General features: G+C 39.7%; 1 protein-coding gene across 1 annotated transcript in view; it reads left to right on the plus strand.

Moving 5' to 3' along the window:
* Positions 1-21,906, plus strand: part of MYO3A (myosin IIIA) — a 124,756-nt gene extending 102,850 nt beyond the window's left edge. Inside the window, exons 30-36 of the mRNA XM_050892533.1 lie at positions 938-1,061; positions 2,194-3,166; positions 3,890-4,028; positions 14,121-14,230; positions 16,743-16,783; positions 19,411-19,551; positions 21,383-21,906. Coding sequence (XP_050748490.1) covers positions 938-1,061; positions 2,194-3,166; positions 3,890-4,028; positions 14,121-14,230; positions 16,743-16,783; positions 19,411-19,551; positions 21,383-21,497 — 1,643 coding nt within the window. The 3' untranslated portion in view covers positions 21,498-21,906. The remainder of the gene's footprint in view (positions 1-937; positions 1,062-2,193; positions 3,167-3,889; positions 4,029-14,120; positions 14,231-16,742; positions 16,784-19,410; positions 19,552-21,382) is intronic.
* The last annotated feature ends 285 nt before the right edge of the window (positions 21,907-22,191 follow it).

A 22,191-nucleotide genomic window follows, 5' to 3' on the forward strand; every position in this document is an offset into this window, starting at 1 on the left:
GCTCATTTGTCCCCATATTGGTATCTAGTGTCATTTGAGATGCCCTAGGTTATCTTGCCTGGCCTCCAGCTTTATTTCTTGTGGTATTTCATGGGACTTTCTCTCTCCAGAAAGTCCCATCTATCTTGTTCTTTCTGCCAGCTCCATGTAGATGCCTTGACTATCCTGGAGCACTTCAGATGGCACTAGATACCTATGTGCCAGCAACTGCATCAAGCCCCTAGTGACTAGTCAGCACCTACATGTCTCAGGGAAGACCTATGTTTGAGTCCTTATTCATCCTGGTTCAGCCCAGAAACTTGAACTTGTGCCTCCCACAAAGCACAAGTAGCGAGTACCCTTGCCACAGTGCACCTGGTTACTGTGGAGCTTAGCGCATCCTTCATGCTGAGCTTTTTCATTTTGAATAATGAGTCTTTGCAAAAGGAGCATGAGCTAAGTCTTCTGTAACTGCTCAGCTATAAAATTTTCAGTTTTTCTCTGATCATTCAATGTTCAGCTAATTCCAAGTCTGTGCCAGAAGAGAGCCAGGTAATCTCTATAGCCTGATAATCAGGTGTTTCCCAGGGAAATGAAAGACTGAGTCAGATCAATTGCCTGAATCAGGCAAAGCAGGTACATGAAGCTGAGAGCACTGTGTTCTAGAGGCACTTCTATAGCACTATGCTTCTGCTTCGTTCTGCATCTTTTCTTTTGTCCAATAAAATACAAAGAAAGAGCTTGTTTGTATTCTCATGTAGAACGGGTACAGCTTTCTGAAATCTCAAAAAAGTTTAGTGGGACAGAAAATTTCAGATTAAATGTAATCATAATAACGACCCCAGTCCGTATTTCTTTACTGGTTTTTGTTTAATGCTGTTATCATTTGACTCTCTGAAATGTGTGGGACACCCGTTGCTTGTTGCCTAAGGTTGTTTTGTGTTACAATTTGTATCAGTTGCCAGAGGATACTTACTCAGGAAGAAGAGAAAAGAACTAACTGAGACAAGAAACAAAGCAGCAATAACAATTCAGTCTCACTACAGGGGACATAAAGAGAGGAAGATCTTCAAAAGGAGGAGGTAGTGTTATTTTCTCTCTCTTATGTCACTCCAGTGTGTCCCTTTTCAGTAACTACACTGCTGAAGAACAGCAATGTAAGCTAAAAGTGAAGCAAATCAGGATTATTCTAGATATGTATGCATAGGTAATGTACATTTATGTGGAGGTTTTTAATGTCAGTAGCCAATTTTCTCATATTCTTAAGCCCAGGGAATAAAGGCATATTTAGGGGAAAGATCAACAATATTGTGCTTGCCTGTAATGTTAATGTAATCTGTAGATGAGTCTCTTTTTGGAACTAGCTCATCATAAAAAATGCTCAGACAAGAGCAAGAAATAGGCGTCTGCAAGGAACTGTGCTTCTCATCTTAAGTCACTGTTTGAGATAAGCATAGGCAATGACAGCGGGAACCCAGATGTCTTGCTCAGATCAAACAGCTGGAAGTTAGGTGAGGTGAATCACATTCTAAATATCTCTGCGATGTGGTTGTAGTCCCAGTCTCTGAAATGGACCTAGTAGCACTTTGCTCATCACTATCGTTTTTTCAGTGATAGCATTTAAGTAGGTGGAGACTAGTCCAGAGAGGTGGAAAACAGCTGTGAAGGGGTCCAGAGTCTTTCAGAGGGAAGGAACAGGGTGGCAGATTTCACCTGGCACTGAAGTTTTATTGATAGTAACAAAGACAGTTTAGGGAATAGGTCTTTTAAATTTGACCTGGACCTATGCCCAGGATCATTCTTTTTGCATTCGTAGTGTGACTTGAGGCAGTTTTCTTTCATGAATACATTTAGGATTGTGTGTATTTATACGTATTTGAGGTGCTAAAAAGTTTCTGCCTTATGTTTTTGTTAACATTTAAATTAATTCTTTACTGTTTTATCAGCCCTCATGCAGCCTAGATTGTCCCCCTAGCAATTTGCTGTGAAGAGTTTAACAGGGATGTCCCTTTTCACTTTAAGAAATAATAATCATCAGAAAGACAGAGACTGGTCTGCTATCTTTAATTCCAGCTATATGCATTATATCTTTCCCATGTTGCAATGTATCAAATTGCTATTTAGTACACAAACACCACGAAAGGTAGTTGTAAAGTTGCACTATCCTTCATCTCCTTCAGCTATATTTTTTGCCCAAAACTCTATTCTATTCAGGGAATCACTTAGAAAGAAACAAACTGAAAATGCAGCATCCATTAGCAAAAAGGAAAAGGATGAAGAACTTCAAGATAATGAGGAAAGTCCAGCTGGCGTGAAGAGTGCCCTTCCTAAAACAGAAGAAGAAGCAGTTGTCATTGTTCAGAGCCATTACAGAGGCTACAGAGTCCGTAAAAAAATGAAGGAACAGCGCAAAAAAATAGCAGAGGAAGAATTATCTGCTGTGGAATTCCTTGAAGCACAACTGCAGCCAGCTCAAAATGATACACTGGAAGAAGCAGCAAACGAGGAGGCTCAAGATGAAGCTGATGCTGTTACTGACAGTGAGTGCTCTGGGTGCAGTGACACAGGGAATGTACAGGAGCAACAGAAAACATCTAGTGAAGGAGAGGGAGCTTCTGTGAAGCAGAACCCTGCAGTACAACATGTTGGTGAAGGTGAAGAACAGGCCTCTTTGGAAGAGTTGTCCAGCAAATCTTCTGTCAAAATCATAGCTGAACCTAGTCCCCAGCAAGATAATCCAGACACACTCAGTGCAGATGGGCAAAATCAACAATCTGCTGTGGTCCAGCCCAGGACTGACAGGGATGGGGAAAGAAACCACCTGAAACATGAAACAGTGATGCCTACAGGATGTAAAGGAATTATAAGAAAAGAGTCAGTAAGAGGTTCACGGAAGCAAGTTGAGGCAGAAAAACAAGGTTCAGAAGACAAAGAGAAGGCAGCAGTGGTTATTCAGAGCAGTTACCGGGGTTACAGAAGGAGGGGACAACTCAGAAAAGAAGGGAAACTACCTTGCAAAAGTCAAGAGAAAACTATAAAGGAGCCAACGGAAGCAGTACACGTTCAAAATAATGATCCCCAAATAACAAAAGATAGGGAAAGCACCAGTACAGAGGCTGAAGACTCTAAGATGCTGAAAGGAGACTCAGAGAAGGAGGCTTGTGATTTGGCAGCCTTTTCGCGGCAGGTAAGAAGCTTATAAGTTACGTATGTTGAGCATAATACTCTGAGCAGTGACAGAATGGTAAAGTTATTTTACTGGCTTCAGTGGCACCAAGGTTTTACTCTCTAAACTAAGACTGAGATTTTGTAATGAGTGTTCTATAAAAATGCATATTTTGGGCTGCGAGAGAAAATACCCTTTTCAGGAAGGAGGGAAAGACAAAGTTAGAGCACTGGCAAAAATTATGTTAGTTTTAACCTGGTTTAGGTTAAATGCAGGAGCTTTGCCTTTGTTTGTTGAAATGTGTGTTTACCAGGCAAGGCCCTTAATTCAGTAAACTTGTGAAATGCCTCTGTAAATGAAACTAAAAGTGGCTGTATCAATGTCAGGGACTCAGACATGTGCAGAGAAGTATGCCTACAGCTGTAGAAGCTATTTTGCATCAGCAAGGCGCTGTCTGCTCACATGTGTGAACCAATATGAAGTAGCTGCAGGACTGGGTTGCAGTGTGGAGTTTCCTACGTATCTTTTTTCCCTTCATCTTTTTTTTTCTTTGTCTTTTTTTCTTCATCTTTTTTTTTCTTTTTTAAGGGAGATGGGGAGGTAAATGTGGTAGGGGTCTACACTGCAGTAGGTGGAGCAATACCTTTTAAATTCATTCTCTGGTCCACTATTTTACCTTTGATTACCTTGGAACACGTATACTTACTTATATAATGATGTAAAATCCTGTGTTATATTTTTCAGATATCAAAATTATCCGAAGACTACTTAGCACTGCAGCAAAAATTGAATGAAATGATACTGTCACATCAGCTGAGACCTGTGATGCTGTCCAAAGATAAGCAGGCTAATGGCCGACTTTCTTCTCATGTTTGTCAGTCAGGTAACGTTGAACCTTAGTGTTAGCCGAATTTTCATTTGTAAACAGGACTGTCAAGAAGCGACTCGTAGTCGTGTTTTTAAAGGCCAGGGAACTAGTCGATGAGTTAGCTCTGGCTTCTCATATAACTCAGGCTGTACATTTTTATACTAAGCCCCGTATCAGTACATGTCTAGAACACAGTTTCCAGAGAAATATTCAAGCCTCATTGGGATTTACGTATTTACCATTTTTCTTGGTATTTTGTTTCAGTGCTGCTTAAGATTGGTGAATGAATCAGTGTGAGACCTAGACATAGCATCTCTAGGAATACTTTTATTTGGTAAAAATTCCACATTGGCTCTTTTTTACTTATATGTTGCTCAACTGTGTGTGCTATTGGTAAGATATGGGACTGTGTTTTAAAAACAAAATATTTTTTTAGGTACTATGTCAAACAATTTACCAGAATTTGTCACATATATGCTGAGTAAAGTTTTAGCTATCCACAAATGCAACTGAGGCTATCAAAACTTGTAACTCCTACCCATGTTGGTGGGTATGTCCTTAAAATTACAATTAAAGTTTTATTAATAATTGGCATCCATTTAACTCGCACACTTAAGAGGACATTACCTCTGAAAATACACTCTTAAGTTATTTATATTCCAGTTAACATGGGCAGTGGGGGTTCCCAAAATGCAAACATGCTTGGAGCAGATTAGGTGGCTCTGGGGAGGAGTACTGGGCGAATAAAGGTGGAAGACATGGGATTCAGAGCATGCAGATCATTAAGACCTGTGCCCCATGGAGAGGTCCACAAAGAGCTGACTGAGCTGCTCAAGCCTCTTCAGTTGGAATCGACGTAACAGGGGATTTCCTCAGCCTGTGTCTTGGGCTGCAGATGTGGAAGAAGATGAGGGCAAACGTGGCAGATGACTGGGTGGGTCTCCATTTCTGCAGGGGCCTTGTGCCAGCCCATGCCACTGCACTGCCTCTGGGGAAGATCTCTGCTCGCCTCTGCACAGCTGGGATCAGATCCAGGACTGTCCCTCGCTGCCCAGAGCTAATTGTACTATTTTCACTATAACATTGTGGATTCAGTTGTCATGTATGCTGAAATTTATTTCTGTTCCCATGGCTTCGTCGAAGAGATCCTAAAAGTACTTCACCCCCACTTTGCAGTCCTCTCAAATGGGCAAGCTGCTAAAATGAGGGCTTGGTGTTTACAAAAGCTAAACCTCTAAGTGTAAACTGCCTGCTGGTAGATAATCTGTGTAGTTCAGCCTGTTTCCAAGACCAAAGTCTGCAAGAGAAAACAAATGTGAAATGGAAAACTAAGTGCCATGATCTTTCATTAAAGGCAGAGCCATGTTTGTGATTGTCATTAATGGGTTTGTACTGAGTTCTCTATTAAATATTGCTGATTTTTGACAAGATAAACCTGAGGAATTAAAAAACGCATGCTTTAGAAAATAACTCTTGGTTCTTACACATTTTCCTACAGAAGCTAGAGAAGCGAGGTAGAGGGAAAGGGAATACGCAAATCCCTGTTTTATCAGTTAAAGATCTCATTACTTACACAAGTGAACCAGGTGAAAATGTACCAGTATGTTCATGCCATGTGCAAAATGGAGCAAAGTCTACCCTTCACATTGGTATAAATTTAAGTAGCTCTACAGGAGGCAAAAGGATGCCAGGGTTTGTCACCTGTGCATGCAACCCTGCTTGAAGTGGTGAGAAGTCAGCCGCTTCCCTTTATCTCTGAAAATGTCCTGCTGCTTCAAACCTCTGTGGTGTCATAATACAGCAGTTTTCCAATGGTAAAGTGTGTGAAAGTGCTGTGTTGTATCCTTTTGAACACTGACATGAAAAATGTCATACATTTCTTTGAACCAAGTCAAAATGCTTTTTAAGACAACACTGAAACAGTTGTTGAGTTGCACAAGAGACCAGGTCTTTGGCCTCATTTTAATAAATAAAAGGAAATAAGGTTTTTTTACAAGCTAATGTTGTGTGGTCTTAGCAAAAGGAGGATTTATTTTCTTTATGTTTCCTCCTGACAAATGTCTGTATGTGTGACATGACAGCACTTACCTCTTTTGTGCATCAGGCAAAATCTGTAAGAAAATTCTGATTAATTACAAGCCCCCCCTTTTTTTCTCTTTATCTTATGGATGCAAAAATTGAATGTTTGCTATTTTGACTAATTGCCTTTTACAAAAAATGTCAGCAATAGCAATCATAAATTTAAAACAGTAGGAAGCATCAAAAAGAGAGTCCTGAATGCTCATATTCATATATATTAAAACATATTTTGTAGTCAAGGCATGCTCATTTCAAGATGGCTTGTGCAGAATTTTAGCAAAGTATTTTTTTTTCCAAATAAATATGGTGGACATATGCTTTTGGTTTTGATTAAATTGCTGCAAGTTGGCATGTAGACAAGGTGAGTACAGAGCTCAAGAGTTGTTACTATTTTCAAAGCTGAATGCATTTAAAATGAAATAGTGGGTGCTATTTGACTAAGAAGCAATGACTGAACTCACTACAGAGAAATGTGCCACTAAAGCACAGGCCAGCTAAAGTTGTCCTACCAGCCCTTAAACACTGTAAAGCATGAGTTGGCCCCTTCTATCTCAAACCAAACTAGCCCTTCTAGCCTATTTACTGCTGTCCAGCTAGTCACTTACTGAATGCTCTGCTCCAGTAAGTCAAACCACCCCAAAACCAGTCCTCCTTCAGTTCTTGACAGACCTCTTGTTCCTAATCTTTCTGTAGCCAACTTCCCCTTGATACAAGAGGCAGTATTATACTTTGAGCTGGGTCTGGCTCCTTGGCCCTTCTTGCCCAGCTGGTCTGAGCTGGGCAGCCGTAGTTTGTGTTTGCTGTGTTCTGTTGTTGACCCAAGTACCTCCTACAACTTGTGTGGCTACTCATGATAAATGTAACACAGGTGACTTTTGCCAGACGTTGAACTTTAAAAAAGCGCAAAGGAAGGCCAGCTGGGTTCTAGTCAAGCGCTGTGTTCCTGCCAGCCTTCCCGGCCATGATGTGAAGTTTCACTCTCTGCAACACAGTGGGTTTGACAGTGGATGCCAGGCTCAGCCACTCACCTAGAGTATGGGGCAATGGCAGCAGGGACCTGAGCCTGGATTTCTCGCATCCCCACGGCCATATTTATAACTGCTAACCAGTCCACTGAAAGACCTTTCTTGGTGTGGAATGTGAACTTTCTTTTTCTGCATTGGAACATAATTCACATGACAGGAAAACTGTTTCCTTTCCAGCTATGACCAATGCACAGGATATTGAAGTAAGAGAATACGCTGCAGTAATTCCCCAGCTTGCCTGGGTGCCGGTTGGAGCCTAAGCATTACAGAGCTCAATCGCAAAGCTGCATTGTCTTAACTAAATGTTTATTACAGCAAACATGATCTAACTAGACGTAGAATATATTTAAGTAAAAATATGCCTGTGTTCAGTTCATTTAGGTTGTACTGTCTACAACACAGGAGTTATCAGCATTCTGAATATCCTACTTTCTTCCTGTATGCAATATAGTAAGATAACTACATAAAACAAAGACTTGAGGTACTGTACTGCAGACTGTCATGCTAAAGTGAAGCAGGTAGACGTGGTGAGTGATCCACTGTCTATTAAACAGGGAGGAGCCTTCCTGTCTTCTTGCCTACATTATGTGTTACAGTACAATTTATACACACACATTTACAGAAGGATGTGCTTTTACTGCAGGTTTCCCTCTAGGGCTACCTTTGCTGTCCTACCCTTATGAAGGCAAGGATTGCTGAGCTTTAGCTGTTCTTTAAATCATGTAGTATTTACCTATTTGTAATTACTTTGGTCATTTACATTTATTTACACTTCTTCCTCAGCTTCACTAGTTTTATATGTCGTTTTACAGCTATAACACATGAACTGTATTTTATAGCTGTATGCCAGATAGGAATACTTGTCCACCTTCATCTGTGGGTAGGTAGCCATTGTTCAGTTTGAGAACTTACCGGCTCGTCTTGTAACATATTTTATTACATTGCTACCCACAGAAGGGGAGGAACTGTGAGACAACTGGATGGCGTACTGTGACAAATGTTCAGATTTTCAAAACTGTTTATTTTAATAAAAATGCAAAGCCTGCAGTTTAAAGAATATATGAGCAAAAAGGTTAAATGAATCTTAAATCCACAAGGTTAAGTTGGTTTTAAGTTAATTTATTTATATTTATGAAAATGCATAAAGCTGCACAAGGTTCCTGGAATAAACAATATTCCCTGTGGCTTGAATTTCTGAGTAGGTTATATTTGCTTGCTAAATGCTTTCAACTAAACGTAATGGCTGCATCCCAGGACTGCACCTTTGGACTGCTAGTGAGCCTTGGGTTACTGCAGTGTCAGAAGAGATGCGCAAATGGCCACTGTCAAGTTTTTTGAGGTCAAATCCTGAAGTGAGAGGAATTTGATCGTTATGGGAGCAAATTTTTTCTTTTTTCTCCAGATGAATAACAGTGCCCATCCTTCTAAGTATTAAATGACAGTTCAAGTACAAAATCTCAGGAAGAGAATGTTCTATATTTAGAATGAAATTCACATGGTACAAGGAACTCTGGTGCAGCTGAGGACCTTTTCAGCTACACGAAGCAGTGAGACAGGCAGGGTTTTCATCCAGAATTCCTCCTGCTGTAGTCTGTCGCAGCACTATTTATGGGGGTTTCATGGGCAGCCTTTGCAAGGAAGAGGGAGCCTGTGTAGCAGTGGGTGAGGAGAGCAGTATTCACTGGACAGTCTTTCTTCTTTGCAAGTGAGTGGCCAGCCAGGGAGCACTGAGGTGTGGGCCTGGAGAAAAGCAGGGTAGTCAAGCGCTTCTGCTGTCTGGTTGTTCTCAGCTACTGGCGTGGCCCTTTGGACACCATGCAGCCAGGATGTACAAGATCTGTTTGGAGTTGGTCAGATCCATGGCAGAGTTGGTCAGATCCATGGCAGAGCATAAGATTTGGGAGGTCACGGAACTGGAGTACAGCCATTTTCCTTAAACATCCTCTCTGAAATAGCAATAATCCCAGGTCACCAGACTCTCAAAATGAGAGTATTAGTGTCAGTCAGAGACATTAGGGTTAGTCAGACCCCCTTCCCTCAGTGGGGCTGGCAGGACTTAGGCGTGAGAGATCAAACACTCAACTCCTGTTGGATGCAATCGGAAAGTTCTCGGTCTCTTCCAGTTCCTAGTTCTAGGTCTGTGCCAGAATAATCCCTCTGTTTTTTCCAGATTGCTAAGAATTTGCACCTATCAACCATAATTTCCAAATCTGGCTGTGGGAAACATCCCATGAATAAACAATACCTAAAAATTACTAACCAGAATGTTAAAGAGCAGTTTTCTATGGGCAAATCCCAAACTTGAGTAATTACCTCCTCACACTGTGTACAATTAGGACAGTAAAAAGGTATGCACATAAATGTTGTAAGCAGTAATAGTTGTTCACTTCTCATTATGAAGTCGCGGAATTCCGGTTGCATTTTTCTGATTACTTCCAAGCCCCTCTACAAAACCCATACAATTACTGCTCTTATTCTTGTTTTTCTTCCTACTTTATTCTGAGCCTGGCTTTATACTTCTGTCCCCATAAGATGTGGAACAGCACTGAATCAAACATGTAACATTTCATTTAAATGACCTGAAGATGGGTTTATCTGTTTCTCCAGGCGGCCTAATAAATAGAGAACTTTCATCACTTAGATGCTTATCACAGCTGTAACCACACTATTTCTCCAGTCTTCAGTATAAGATCTGTTGTAAGAAGTCATACATTAATTTACATTAGCATCCATGGATGTTGATTCCTCAAGATTGTTGTCTTCCAATCTTATCATTGTATGTCAGAATGTGCAGACAGTTCAACCTAAAGGGCTGTTGATACTGACTCATCTTTATTCAAGCATTTCTTGCTCATACTTGAATGCTTCAAGCACATGCAGCTCTCTGCAGTGTCCGTAGTTTGTGGTGGTGTTCAGGATACACGTACATTAAATGAGCTGGTCCTAAATTTCATTGTCCTTTTTCTTATTTTTTCAGTGTATTTCGAGCTTTCAGTGAGGGCTGAGTATGAAAGTAGTAATACCTTGTAACTGAACACCATAGAGTCAAAGAGTGTTGTGCAACTTAGGTAGGAACCTTTGAGGTAGTGTTAAATGAGCTAGCGGAGATACTGATAGGAATAAGGAATTTTCCTTAGATTTGCTAAACCTTCTTCAATGTTACCTGGCAGCCACACTGTTCACATGCCTTCGCTGACCCTTAACTCTATAATTCATTCATTCTCATGGAGAATAACCTTAACTTTTATTGGACTTTCCATCACCACTTGCTCAAATGTATGTTTTGACAGTCTGCTTCAGGATTGGGCAGGAGAGAGATTTAACTTCCTGGGCATGGCTTACAGCATGACTGACATTTGCTGTTGAGGTTCAAAAGCAAAGCATCCAGGTCATGAGAGCAAAACCTCTTTCTTTTGACTGAGTACTGACTGCATGCACTTAAGCAGTTTGAGGGAAGTCCTTCTCCCTTTCAACTTGTTGTTCAACCTGTCTTCCTCTTGGTAAAACCTTTAAAAAGGAATGTCTGTGTAGCATCAAATGTTTTTGTTTCCAGTTTCTCCTACGCATTGCTTCTAAGGCATGTGAATGTGTCGCAGCACTGACAGCACCTGTTCAGGTGGATATAACCGCAGGGCATGGGCTGGCTGCAGAGCTGGGAGCCTCAGCACAGTCCTTCAGCCCAGCTTCTCGGCTGTGCTAATGACTAACTGGGACATAACCTTAAGCAATGTGTGTCTTGCCTTGTGCATCTCATTTACCCTGCTAGTAGTATAGGGATGATAGTGCCAACCTGACATTTCCAAAGTGCTTTGACAGCTACTGTTGTGAATGGTTTTTATATCAATGTTGTAACATATCTATTTAAATGTTTGTTAGATAGGAAACATCAGTTTTCCTTTTACATATAAGGCACACGGCCAGATCTTGCCACAGATACTTGAAGTCTTAAGGAAAAATAGGCTATAAGATATTTTACTATGGAGAGACTGGGCTTCAATAAAAAGCTTTTCTTTGTAATATGGACTCTAGAAGCAACATAATTGGCCTATTAATAAGTGAATGATTTTACTCCTTCTTTCTGCTTCATTGCCTACTGCAGAAAGATATAGGCCATCTGGAAAACAAGCGCATCAAACTCACCATTTATCAGGCTTGGGTACTTAATTTGCCTTCCACCTTTAACTCTACTAGTAAATGATTTCTGGAATTATCAGCAACTAATAAAAAAGCAAATTTTACTTTGTGCAGTGAGTTATCCAATATAAGCAACTACCACATCAGCTTTATTTCAGTAGCAATGAACACAAATCTTAAGTGCAGAAGGAAATCACAGGTTCACTTTCTGGTGAAACAAAGCAAGCTAAACCCATCAAACTAGTTTTTACTTACTGTGTAATTTGGAGACAAAACTCAGAATTGCATTTTCAACTCTCTGTGTAATTTTAAAAAGGGACGATGGAGGTCCAAGCTTAGAAGGCTACCTGCCTCAACATGGTATTTCTGTCCCCTCGGTTCTTTTGCATAGCTCATACATATGTACAATGTACTAGCTGAGATGAAAAGCGGTTTTTTATTGAAACCCTTATCATTGTCAACGTGGTGTTCTTTGAATGTAAGAAAGACAAGTCTTCTTTGCATAGCACATACGCAAGAAGTATACAAGTAATTTCAGTTGGAATAATTGTAATCTAGAATACGATAGTGCTTTATGTGTTTGACTGATGAATTAAATAACGTAACAGCATACATAGTGATGAATTCTTAGGGGAAATAAAAAATCTTTAGGTATTATGAGAGCCTTTTCCTTGGGATTTTCCTAACGCCCTCAATTTGGCTTCATTTTCTTTTTCCAGATTTTCATGCAGTCATGATCTTTGACACAATTTTTTAAAATGTCTTGCAGACAAGGGGTTAGGTGTTTCTATTCAACTACACTGAATTTTAAGGGGGTTTTTTTAAGGTATTGTTTCCAGTTTAGGCTCCTGTTGTGTTTAAAAATAAAATAGGGAAGATACGCCTCTACTCTCTCACAAATGGAAACTCAGATAACTCCAGGTGGTCCATTTGAAATGCAGCAGGGTAACAACAGCCTATGTAAGAGCACAGTCAGGCCTGCTCTACCTATTCAAATCAAAGACTGTAATTTATATTTAATACAGGTTACTGAAATGAATTTATTGCATCTAAATTTCATTGTTTAACATGAATTATCTGTACCCTGGCTTAGAAAAACACCATTGTTCTCTTAAGTGCAAAATGTTAAAAGATACTTGTTCATTCATTACATGAGAAGCAGTCCGCGTTTCAGATAAGAAACTAAAACAATAAATGTAATCATTATCCAACTACAGTTTAAATTAACATTATTTGTTCTGGCTCCTCTGTATATCCATGACCTTTACAAGCCTTTATTTATCACACATAACAAAAAGCTTACACAGCTAATCTTGCAGGAGTCAACACTGATGTATTACTGATCGTTTCTCATTTTAAATGATTGTGCTACCCCCTTAATTAAAAAGATGTCTGATGCACATGGGAGAGTTTTTATTTTTATTATGTAAAAGGGTTTCTGATGGTCATTAGAGAACAAAATACATTCTTCCTTCTAAGACTCCATCACATGTAGTTAGCACATCTGGGTTATGGAGTTGAAGTTGCTTCATGTGAAAGAGGATTAGATCAGCAGAACACACTTCAGTATAATTCATTGGGAGCTAGATCCTCATTCCACCCTCACACTATATTCATTTATGAGTAAGGAGATGTTTTTTCTCATGGACTGTCCTCTGAATACTTCTGTGATGGGACAAGGACAATATAAAACCTCACTGGATAATGCAATATACCTGGACACATGGTTCACCATGCCTAGACCCTGTGCTGTGACTTTATCATCACCCTGTATGTGTCCCTATGACCCATCTCTGTCGTCAGTGTTCTGCTGCCGTGCAACCCCCTCCTCCTTCATCATGAAGGAATTGCTGTAGCCCCCTATTAACTTTTCCTATAGCTGAAGCCAAACATAAGGTGATCATGCTCACCATGCTGTACATTTGTGGTCCATCAGCCCCCCAGAGTCAGTTCTGTGGTCTCCAAGAATAAGGCATTAGGAACCCTGCATTCTATGTTGGATCTGTGACAAACAGCCTATGAACCCTTAGCAGCCCTATATCTTAGCACTGTCAGAAATGCATATAGATTTTTAACAAGCAAATATCCAAGACATTTTTCTAGTTCCCCACGTGCCAGGCAGTGTAACCCACAAGTCAGTGTCTAACTCTGAGTTTGGAGACTGCCAGAGGACAACAGTTCCGTTTTGTGTTAAAATCTTGATTTCGTTTCCATTAGAATGACAACATTTTTTGCATGTTTGCAGAAAGTTTTTGTAGAAATAGCCCAGAAGGTGAGCACACTAAACTGTATTACACTGGATGTGATGGACATGGTCATGCTGTGTTGCCCAGTGGTACCTGATTTGGCTTGAAACAGAACAGCCTCAGCAGGAGACCTTGGGGAAAATCCACACCATGATAATGTAGAGGACTAACCTCTGAATCAGAGATCTAATGCTAGTTCCCTCATTTGGCACCTTAATGATTGACTTGAGCCTGAAAAAATACCTTCCCTGCTGCCCAGGTCCCTGTTACAAGATGGTAGCCTTCCACTGTCCACTACCCTTCAGAGCCCCTTGCTGAATGTGGAGCATCAGCACTTTTCAGGAGGAGAAGCCTGTGCCAAGCAGACTGCTGGGCTGTTCCAGCCTGACATTCGTTATGTGGCATGTGTCCATGTAGGTAGTCAGGACTTAAATGGATAAACCAATTCTGCTTTCCAGTGTGGTGATGGAAATGCCCAAAACAGTTGTTTTCTTGAGTTATGGCAAGCAGTAAAAGTGGCTACGTGGATTTTTTTGCTCTCTTTAGTGAAATTCTCTCCTGTTTTTGTAAAAGCCTCCCATACTGTGAGGAAATAAGCATTGCTGTCTTCTGCTTTTTCACAGTTGCAGCCAAAGTAGAAGACTCTCGTCCAATGCAGAGACCTCCAAGGAGGCCACGGAAGCCCAAGACATTAAATAATCCAGAAGACTCCACCTACTACACTCTAATACATGTGAGTTTAGCAAGCTTTTGTGGGCTAAAAATGCCAGATAATTCCCACCTAAACTTTCTTTCTAATTGCCCAATTCCCTATATTAATTTCTAATGCAGCATAAAAGCTGTGCCCTGCTGAAAGGAGGCAGGCCACAAACTTCACATTTCAAACTAGACTTGAAATTGAGGTTCAGAGTTACCCTGACTGGGGACCTAGGTCAGGCCAGTTCTTACTTTTGTACCTAAACATACATACATTCATTATATGCATAAGCAGCATTTGCACTTTCAATACCCAAATTAAGTGCCCGGTCTCCATAGTTTCTTTGTAAGTCATGGGAGAGAAACAGGTTCATTCAGAGAGCTATTTTGAGTGTCTAAATTAGTGCTTGATCTTGCCGAGAGAGCAAATATTAAAATAGGCTGTATTAGTATGCACACTGTAACTTCCTTTACAAATGTGTCAGATCATGATTATGAAGGAATTGGCAAATACCAACAGCTCAGGAGACTAATGGATTTGAGTGTCTATATATAGCCTTTGGTCCAAGTTCAGCTACCAAGGGCTGCTTTCCACTCTTGACTTCAGTGCCCTTAAATATAGAAAAAAAGGCAAGAAAGTAAGCAGAAAGAGCGAAAATGTAAAAGCAGCTCAGAAAGCAGTTCCAACAAAAAAGCAATTAAACTCATTTGCTCGAGGTGCCTGTATCTTAGTGACCTATTTTAACAGCCGGTGAGAGCCCAGCAAATAAACTAACCGTAGCAATTGCTTCTCCTTTCAACAGAAGGTGTCACCAGGGCCTTTAGGGAGAGTTGTGTCTGGCATACCAAAAAAGACAAATACAGCTATGTTGTATTATGGGGCCTTTGAAATAACACAGCTTTGGAACAGTGATATTCTGAAAAGAAATTATATTCCTAAAAATAAATTGGCATGTAAGAATAAGATTTGTTTTGTGAAAGCAAGATTGGTGAGATGAAGGACTGAAATGAAAGGCATGACACTGAATTCTTTATTAGGAAATTTCTGAGGAGAAGGGTAATTCTGAAGTAAATGCATATTTAGAAAGCTGAGACTATACAGTCAGGAACATAATATTTTCTGAAAGCTAATTTGTTACATGGCCAGTGCAAATAAAAACTGCAGTAATGCCAGGAAATTTTTAAACAAATTTTTTAGCAGCAGTTTTTCAAGGTATTAATCAATATTACCTTCAATTAGTTGTATTTTTCAAGACGGTGTGAAAAAGAGAAGCCTGGCTTCCTGACATTAAGTTCACTGGTAAGGGAAAGGTTCGGCATAAATATCTATACGCTGAAGCTTAGAGAGGAGACCTACTGGTTCTTAAATTCTTAGACCTTGGGTAAGTCATTGAGCTCTAACTTGAGATACTTGAGGGTAGTCAGCTCTCCCAGCTATCATCGATTTCCAACCTGACTAAAAATCTCTGTGACCCACAGATATTCGCAGATGATTATCAAGCCCAGATCACCTGAAAGAGAAGGCACACAATATGAGTGCATTTTTTGAAAAATTTTCTCTGTCTTCTGCAAAAACAGATATTTCTCTCATGTCATGTTACAGATATTAATTAGACACCTTCCATTCTCACTCATCTCCTTGCATATCAAATGAGCTAAAGGTGTACACAGGTATAAATGAAGCCTGACAATAGCCTAATGTTCATACAAGGCACTAAAAGTTTATTTTGGAATATATTTCTTTAAGTCAGCCTATCATTTTGAAATTATGTGTCTTGTCTATTTGCCTGCATACTGAAGTCCAGCAGGATTTCTGATTCTTAGTGACTTCACAGTCACTAATTCTAATAACTTTTCACTCGTTCACAAGAAACACAATTAAGACCAAAATTAAGACCACCTGCACTTAAAAATACTGCTTTTGAAGTGTGATGCATTAGATGCTGCAACATAGCGTTGTTTTGTCTGTAGGGACAGAAACCTATTAGAGATAAGAAATTATTCACATTCCCTATGAATCTTCTCTCTTCTGCGTTTCTAGATGTCTTGTATCCTAAAGGTGCTTTTGCCACCTAGTATACTGCTTTTTAAATGGGGCCTTTGTCCATTTTATTCTACTAAAACCTGTGACAAGACTGCATTGACGTTAATGAGAATAGGATTATGCCTGCTCCCACTGCATTGCCTGTATTCATGGAAATTCTCACAGCATCACAGTATATTTGCCTCAGTGAGACAGTGTTGTCAACTTCATTAAAACGACTATAGATATTTCAAAGTATTAGATCTCCTTTTTTGTTCTGATCGTGATTACTTTAGCTTTTTTCACAGTATGGCAACTGAAATTTGGGAGTAACAATGCTAATCCCATTCTCAGTCTCAAAGATTCTGAAAAGAGATTTTTCTGGAGCACTTGCTCAGCAAATTTGATTCTCTATATTTTCTTTTAACGAAAAATATACAACAGTCTCCTACCTAACATATTAATGAATTGTATCTTTGCATAAGCTTTCCTTTTAGTATTTTTTAATTACTTTGTATTTTCTTAGAAGTCAATACAAGACGAAAAACGGAAGCCAAGAAAAGAAAGGTAATTTTTTTCATTATCTCACTATTGTCATTTTATTACTCTAGAAATAGTTCTTAGCTGTACTTCAACCAGGAGAATACAGCATTAAAAAAAGCATGGTAATTTGGTGATTCACAGGAAGGACATCATATACAAAGTTAAAATATGCAATTTTCAGCGACAAAAATCCATTATAGAATTCAGTCATTTAGTTTTACTACAGCATGGCCCTTTACCATGGCAACACAAGCATAATAATAAGTTAAGATAAGGTCCACATCAAAGATAGTTCTGACACAGAAAATAATTGAAGGTGCTTAAAATTCCAGTCAAAGCAAATGAGCAACCAGTTCTTTTTTGTTAGCAAAAATACAAAGACTGTTAAAATTCTCTCCTAAAAATATATAACTGTTTGGAAATAGATCATAAAAAATTAAAACAATAATTATTTATAACAGGTAAAGAAGAGTAGCCCTTGAAATTTCAACCAGAAGTCTTTTCTTCACAGTGTAACTAACCTATTTTGATGGATCTCTGCAGAAATAAAGCAAGCAATAGATATATTCTGCCCTTCTGTATCCTTACGTGTGCTGTAGACCTGGTTCACAGCTCCTGACATACATCATAGCTTTATTTTATTTGTGTTTCTATATTTAAGCTTTTTGGCTGCTCCCCAGTGACATTGCTATGGTACCATAGCATGCGTGCTATGGTAGCCCGGTCATAGACACAAGATGAGTGGGGTCTTAGCACTATCCTCGGCTGAGGTTGCAGAATACAAACTCCATATCTAAACTATGTATCTTAAAGGAAGTTACATGACATTATATGCACATAATATGTGCTCATAGCATCTAGCTTCATTCAGTCACAGTTTAAATTGCACTTGATTATGCTACTGCTTAAAGGATTCACTTAATGTCCGTGTCCCCCGTGTCTGGTCTGTTACAGCTCTTTTTCTGATATCATTTGGACTGAAAAAATTTCACACCTATTGTTGTCTCCTGCTTAGCCAAAAAAAAAAAAAAAAAAAAAAATCCAAATCTCGTGTTTTCTCTCATTTGGCCTCGCTTAGGTTTCACTCATCTTAAATCTAGTTAACCAGTTCCATGACTGCATCTTCTTTCACATGCTGGCTCTGTATTAGTGGAACATAGCAACTGAAATCAATGAGTTATTTCTGGTTTCTACCAATGTGAGAATTGAATTCTAAACTTCTTTTTTCAGGTTGCTTTTAGGATGTTATTTTTTCCCTAGCCATTCTAAACTGGATGTTGGGATTGTTTTTTTCTGTACATATGATACCCTGGTGTCGTGGTTTAGGCCCAGCCAGCAACAAAGCACCATGCAGCTGCTCACTCACTCCTCCCCCCTCGGTGGGATGGGGAGCAGAAAATACAACAAAAAGCTCATGGGTCGAGGCAAGGACAGGGAGGGATCACTCACCGCTTATGGTCACAGGCAAAACAGACTCAATTTTTGGAAAAATAAACCAATTAAATTTGTTAACAACCAAATCAAAGTAGGAGGATGAGAAATAGAACCATATCTTAAAAATACACCTTCCCCCCAACTCTCCCTTCTTCCCGGGCTCAGCTTTGCTCCCGAATTCTCTACCTCCTCCCCCCCCAGAGGCGCAGGGGGACGGAGACTGGGGGTTGCAGTCAGTTCATCATACGTTGTTTCTGCCGCTCCTTCCTCCACAGGGGGAGGACTCCTCACGCTCCTCCCCTGCTCCAGCGTGGGGTCCCTCTCACAGGGGTCAGCCCTCCATGAGTTTCTCCAACTCAAGTCCTTCTCCACGCACCGCAGTCCTCCGCAAACTGCTCCAGCGTGGGCTTTACCACAGAGTCACGGCCTTCTCCGGGCCCAGCCACCTGCTCCAGCATGGGGTCTTCCACGGGCTGCAGGGGAATCTCTGCTCCGGCGCACCTCCTCCCTCTCCTTCTTCACTGACCTTGGTGTCTGCATGATTGTTTCTCTCACACCCCACTCCTCTCTTCGCTGTAGCTCCTCTTTTCCTTCAGCAATCTTTTCCCCTTCTTAAATACGCTATCACAGAGGCACTCCCACCATCGCTGATGGGCTCGGTCTTGGCCAGAGGCAGGTCCGACTTGGAGCCAGGGAAGCTTCTAGCAGCTTCTCACAGGAGCCACCCCTGTAGCCCCTGCCCTGCTACCAAAACCCCGCCACACCTGGATAGCATTCATCTAACAAAATAAGAGACATCTGCATTATTGACACCGATATCTGAACTAGTTGCTTTAGACTCTCTTCTTGTACTCAGAGAAAAAAATAGTCATCTTTAGGGAAATGATTCATCTCTTCCTCAAAGAGATACCTAAAATAGGTCAGATGAATTATACCATAAAAATGCCTCTCCATTGAGTATAATGGCAAACGGAACAATTTCAGTCATACATGTCTGCTTTATGAACATATAAAAGTATTTAGCATTTCAAAATTCTCAGTATCTGCATTGTACAGCAGTCACATTTCAGAGATTGATTTCTCATGCTTATATATATTTTTCCTTAGATCCTCAACACATAAACACAACTAATAATGATATTTGGTTGCCTTATTTTTGAATGTTGAATATAATATTGAAAAGTGAAACTTAACTTAGTGTACTTATTTATTGACAGTCTGAGCAAAGTGCTAGATTTAGATATCTACTACCAAGAAATTTCATCTACTGATTCCACCTCCAAGGACAGCAGTTCTACCACAAGAAGGAAGAGACACCCAGCTGAGCGCAGGACTTCAATTTTAAGAGCTACTGAGCGGTAATTCATACAAAATAATAATAGGGGAAAAAAATGTTGTATATCCTTGTTGAGATATTCAAAAGATTCAGAAAAAGAAAGATACACTTTCAAATCAGATATAAATCTATTTTTTTATTCATGGAATCTTGCCAAATTAACTTGTAAAATGCATAGCTGAAAATTTCCCATCTTTATGCAGCAAGGACGAATGCTAGTATGATTGGTGTTCAGCCTACCTGCTAGTTTTTGGCTTTCCAAGTGCCAGATAAGATGGGCAGACATCCTGCTGTAAATCTCTGATCTAAAATCAAATTAAACTAAAGCAGAACCTAAAAACTGTATTTCTGATCAGTTAGGTTTTAAATAGGGTGGATGTGCACCAAACTTTCTGCAGATAAGACACCAGCTTGACTGCCTCCTTTTCCTGCTGTCCTGTAGCAGCATACGTGTTTATAGCCTGTGGGGGACACCACGAAGGTGGACAGCCAGGAGAAAAACGCTGAAGGGAGGGTTTGCTCGACCTCCTCTCTTCCCACACAGACTTCATAGAGGGTGACCTCTGCTGGGCAAAGGAGATTCATATTCTCTCTCTTGCCAATGCACCCCCACACATTGCACGTGCAAACGCATATTTATATATCTTGATATATTTGTATCTTCTTGTGTCTTCATATATGTAAGAAAAACTTGGGAAATATCTCTGTCAAAGGCTTAAGGGAAACACTAAGCCTGGGATGATCGCTGAATTTCAAAATGTATCCATAGTAATAGAGAAAATGTTTGTGGAACCTTTTGTGCCCCTTACTATTTTATTTTTGGCATTTTTTCAGGTAGGATCTAAATTAGTTTTAGGAAAGTGTTGTGAAGGCATGGAATAAAAATAATAATATCAGGGAATTACGATATAGTTTACATTCCTTGGAAAATGTTGCATTTCTAGGGTGGTTAATTACACCAAATCTGTCACCCTGAGGTCTGGTTTAGATGAATGAGAATTTTGCCACTGAGCTTCCTAAAAAGGAATTTCTTACCTTTTGCTGTGTGCTGCTCTGATTGCACCCTAATTAGCCAAAGTGAAAAAAATCTGTGTAACTTTTAAATTTACAGTTACCTCTGAGGGCAGATGAATGCAATTAATAAACATTTCTGCACTTCAGTATCTCTTGAATGGGGTCACCTGGATCTAAAGACTATACAGTCATTTTAATCTACAGAAGTGAAGCACTGAGTATTTTTTATTTGACAGTTTACCTTTGATGCTGGTGTAGAACCAGTGGTTGGGGTACACCTTAGTGTAGAACACTACAAATTTTTGTAATTATTTCAGAGTAATATACTTTTTAAATAACTGAGTTTTATTTTTAATCTTGCTCCATGGCAATACCTGGTGCCAGGTCACCACTCCAGCCTGTCAGAGGTGGCTTCCAAAATGCATCTTGCCATCTGAAAAAAAAAAAAGAAAAAAAAAAGATGGACACAGTGAGCTCCACAGGCAGGTTAAAAACACAGCAAACAAATTTATGCCAACTGAAAATCTGGTTCAGTAACCATCAGGCAAACACTACTGCAAAGTACCCCCGTGTTCTCATGGTTTTTATGTCCTTTTATTATGTCCCCTTGGTAGAAGAACATGTTGTTCTTCTGTGTTCATCTGCTTTTAGAATACAATGTGTTTGTTCCGAGGTGCCTGCTTTGTGCAGCACAGGAAGAGGCCTAGCAAAGTCAGGTTTTTTTCTTTCTCCTTTTATTTTTTCCCTCGAGGGTGGAAGTTAAGCAGTCGATTAGGAGTGTTTGCCAAGGTAAATGTTTTGACTTTAATTTCTAAAACACTTCTGCACCTAATCCCTAGGTCGAGGGTTGCAGAAAGCCCCCTGGAAGAGAGTAAAACCGAAGATAATCCCTATGACTACAGACGACTGCTGCGGAAGACCTCACAGCGCCGGCGCCTTATCCAGCAGTTCTAGCTGCTGCTGCTGTTCCTGCTGCCATTTGGCTTTTATTAGCATAATCTTTTTTATCATTTTATACCATGTGCTTCCCTTTTTTTTTTTTTAAATCTCCAATGTTTCAAGTTTACAACGTGTGTGTTCATGTGAATATGAATTACTGTGGTTTACAGCCCAACACCTTTGCAAAGGGACACTGTCAGTTGCATATCATATACTTTAAAAAAACCTAATATAAAAATCAGCTTTCTTTCGGATACTGCTGCTACACCTTAAAATTATTAGACATTAAGCAGTTTAAATCTAGTTTACTTTCCTCAATGCATATTTCTTTCTTTTTTGCATTTCATCAGTCTCATCCAATTAAAATAGATCATTTATTTTATAGTTCCCTAGTTAAGCTTTGAAATTCTCATGTGCACCTTCAGAAAACCTTAGTTATTGTTTCTAATAAATTGTTTTACAGGAAAAAAATTTACAAGAACACCATAGGGGAATTTCTGCTCATTTTAGGTTTACAATGCCTAAATTTTGGGATGAACTGGTGGTGGCAAGTGTCCCTCTAATGAAAACAATCATAAATGATTAATTGGATAGCATACTATGGCAGTTTATTTCATTATTGACTTTACTGTAAAGCTAGTGGCCAGTTTGAAAGGTCAATATTGTGTGCATAATCTTTATGTTGGAGATGTCCATTTGTGGGAAGTAT

Source organism: Gymnogyps californianus, chromosome 2 (genome assembly GCF_018139145.2).
Source record: "Gymnogyps californianus isolate 813 chromosome 2, ASM1813914v2, whole genome shotgun sequence".
Lineage (NCBI taxonomy): Eukaryota > Metazoa > Chordata > Aves > Accipitriformes > Cathartidae > Gymnogyps > Gymnogyps californianus.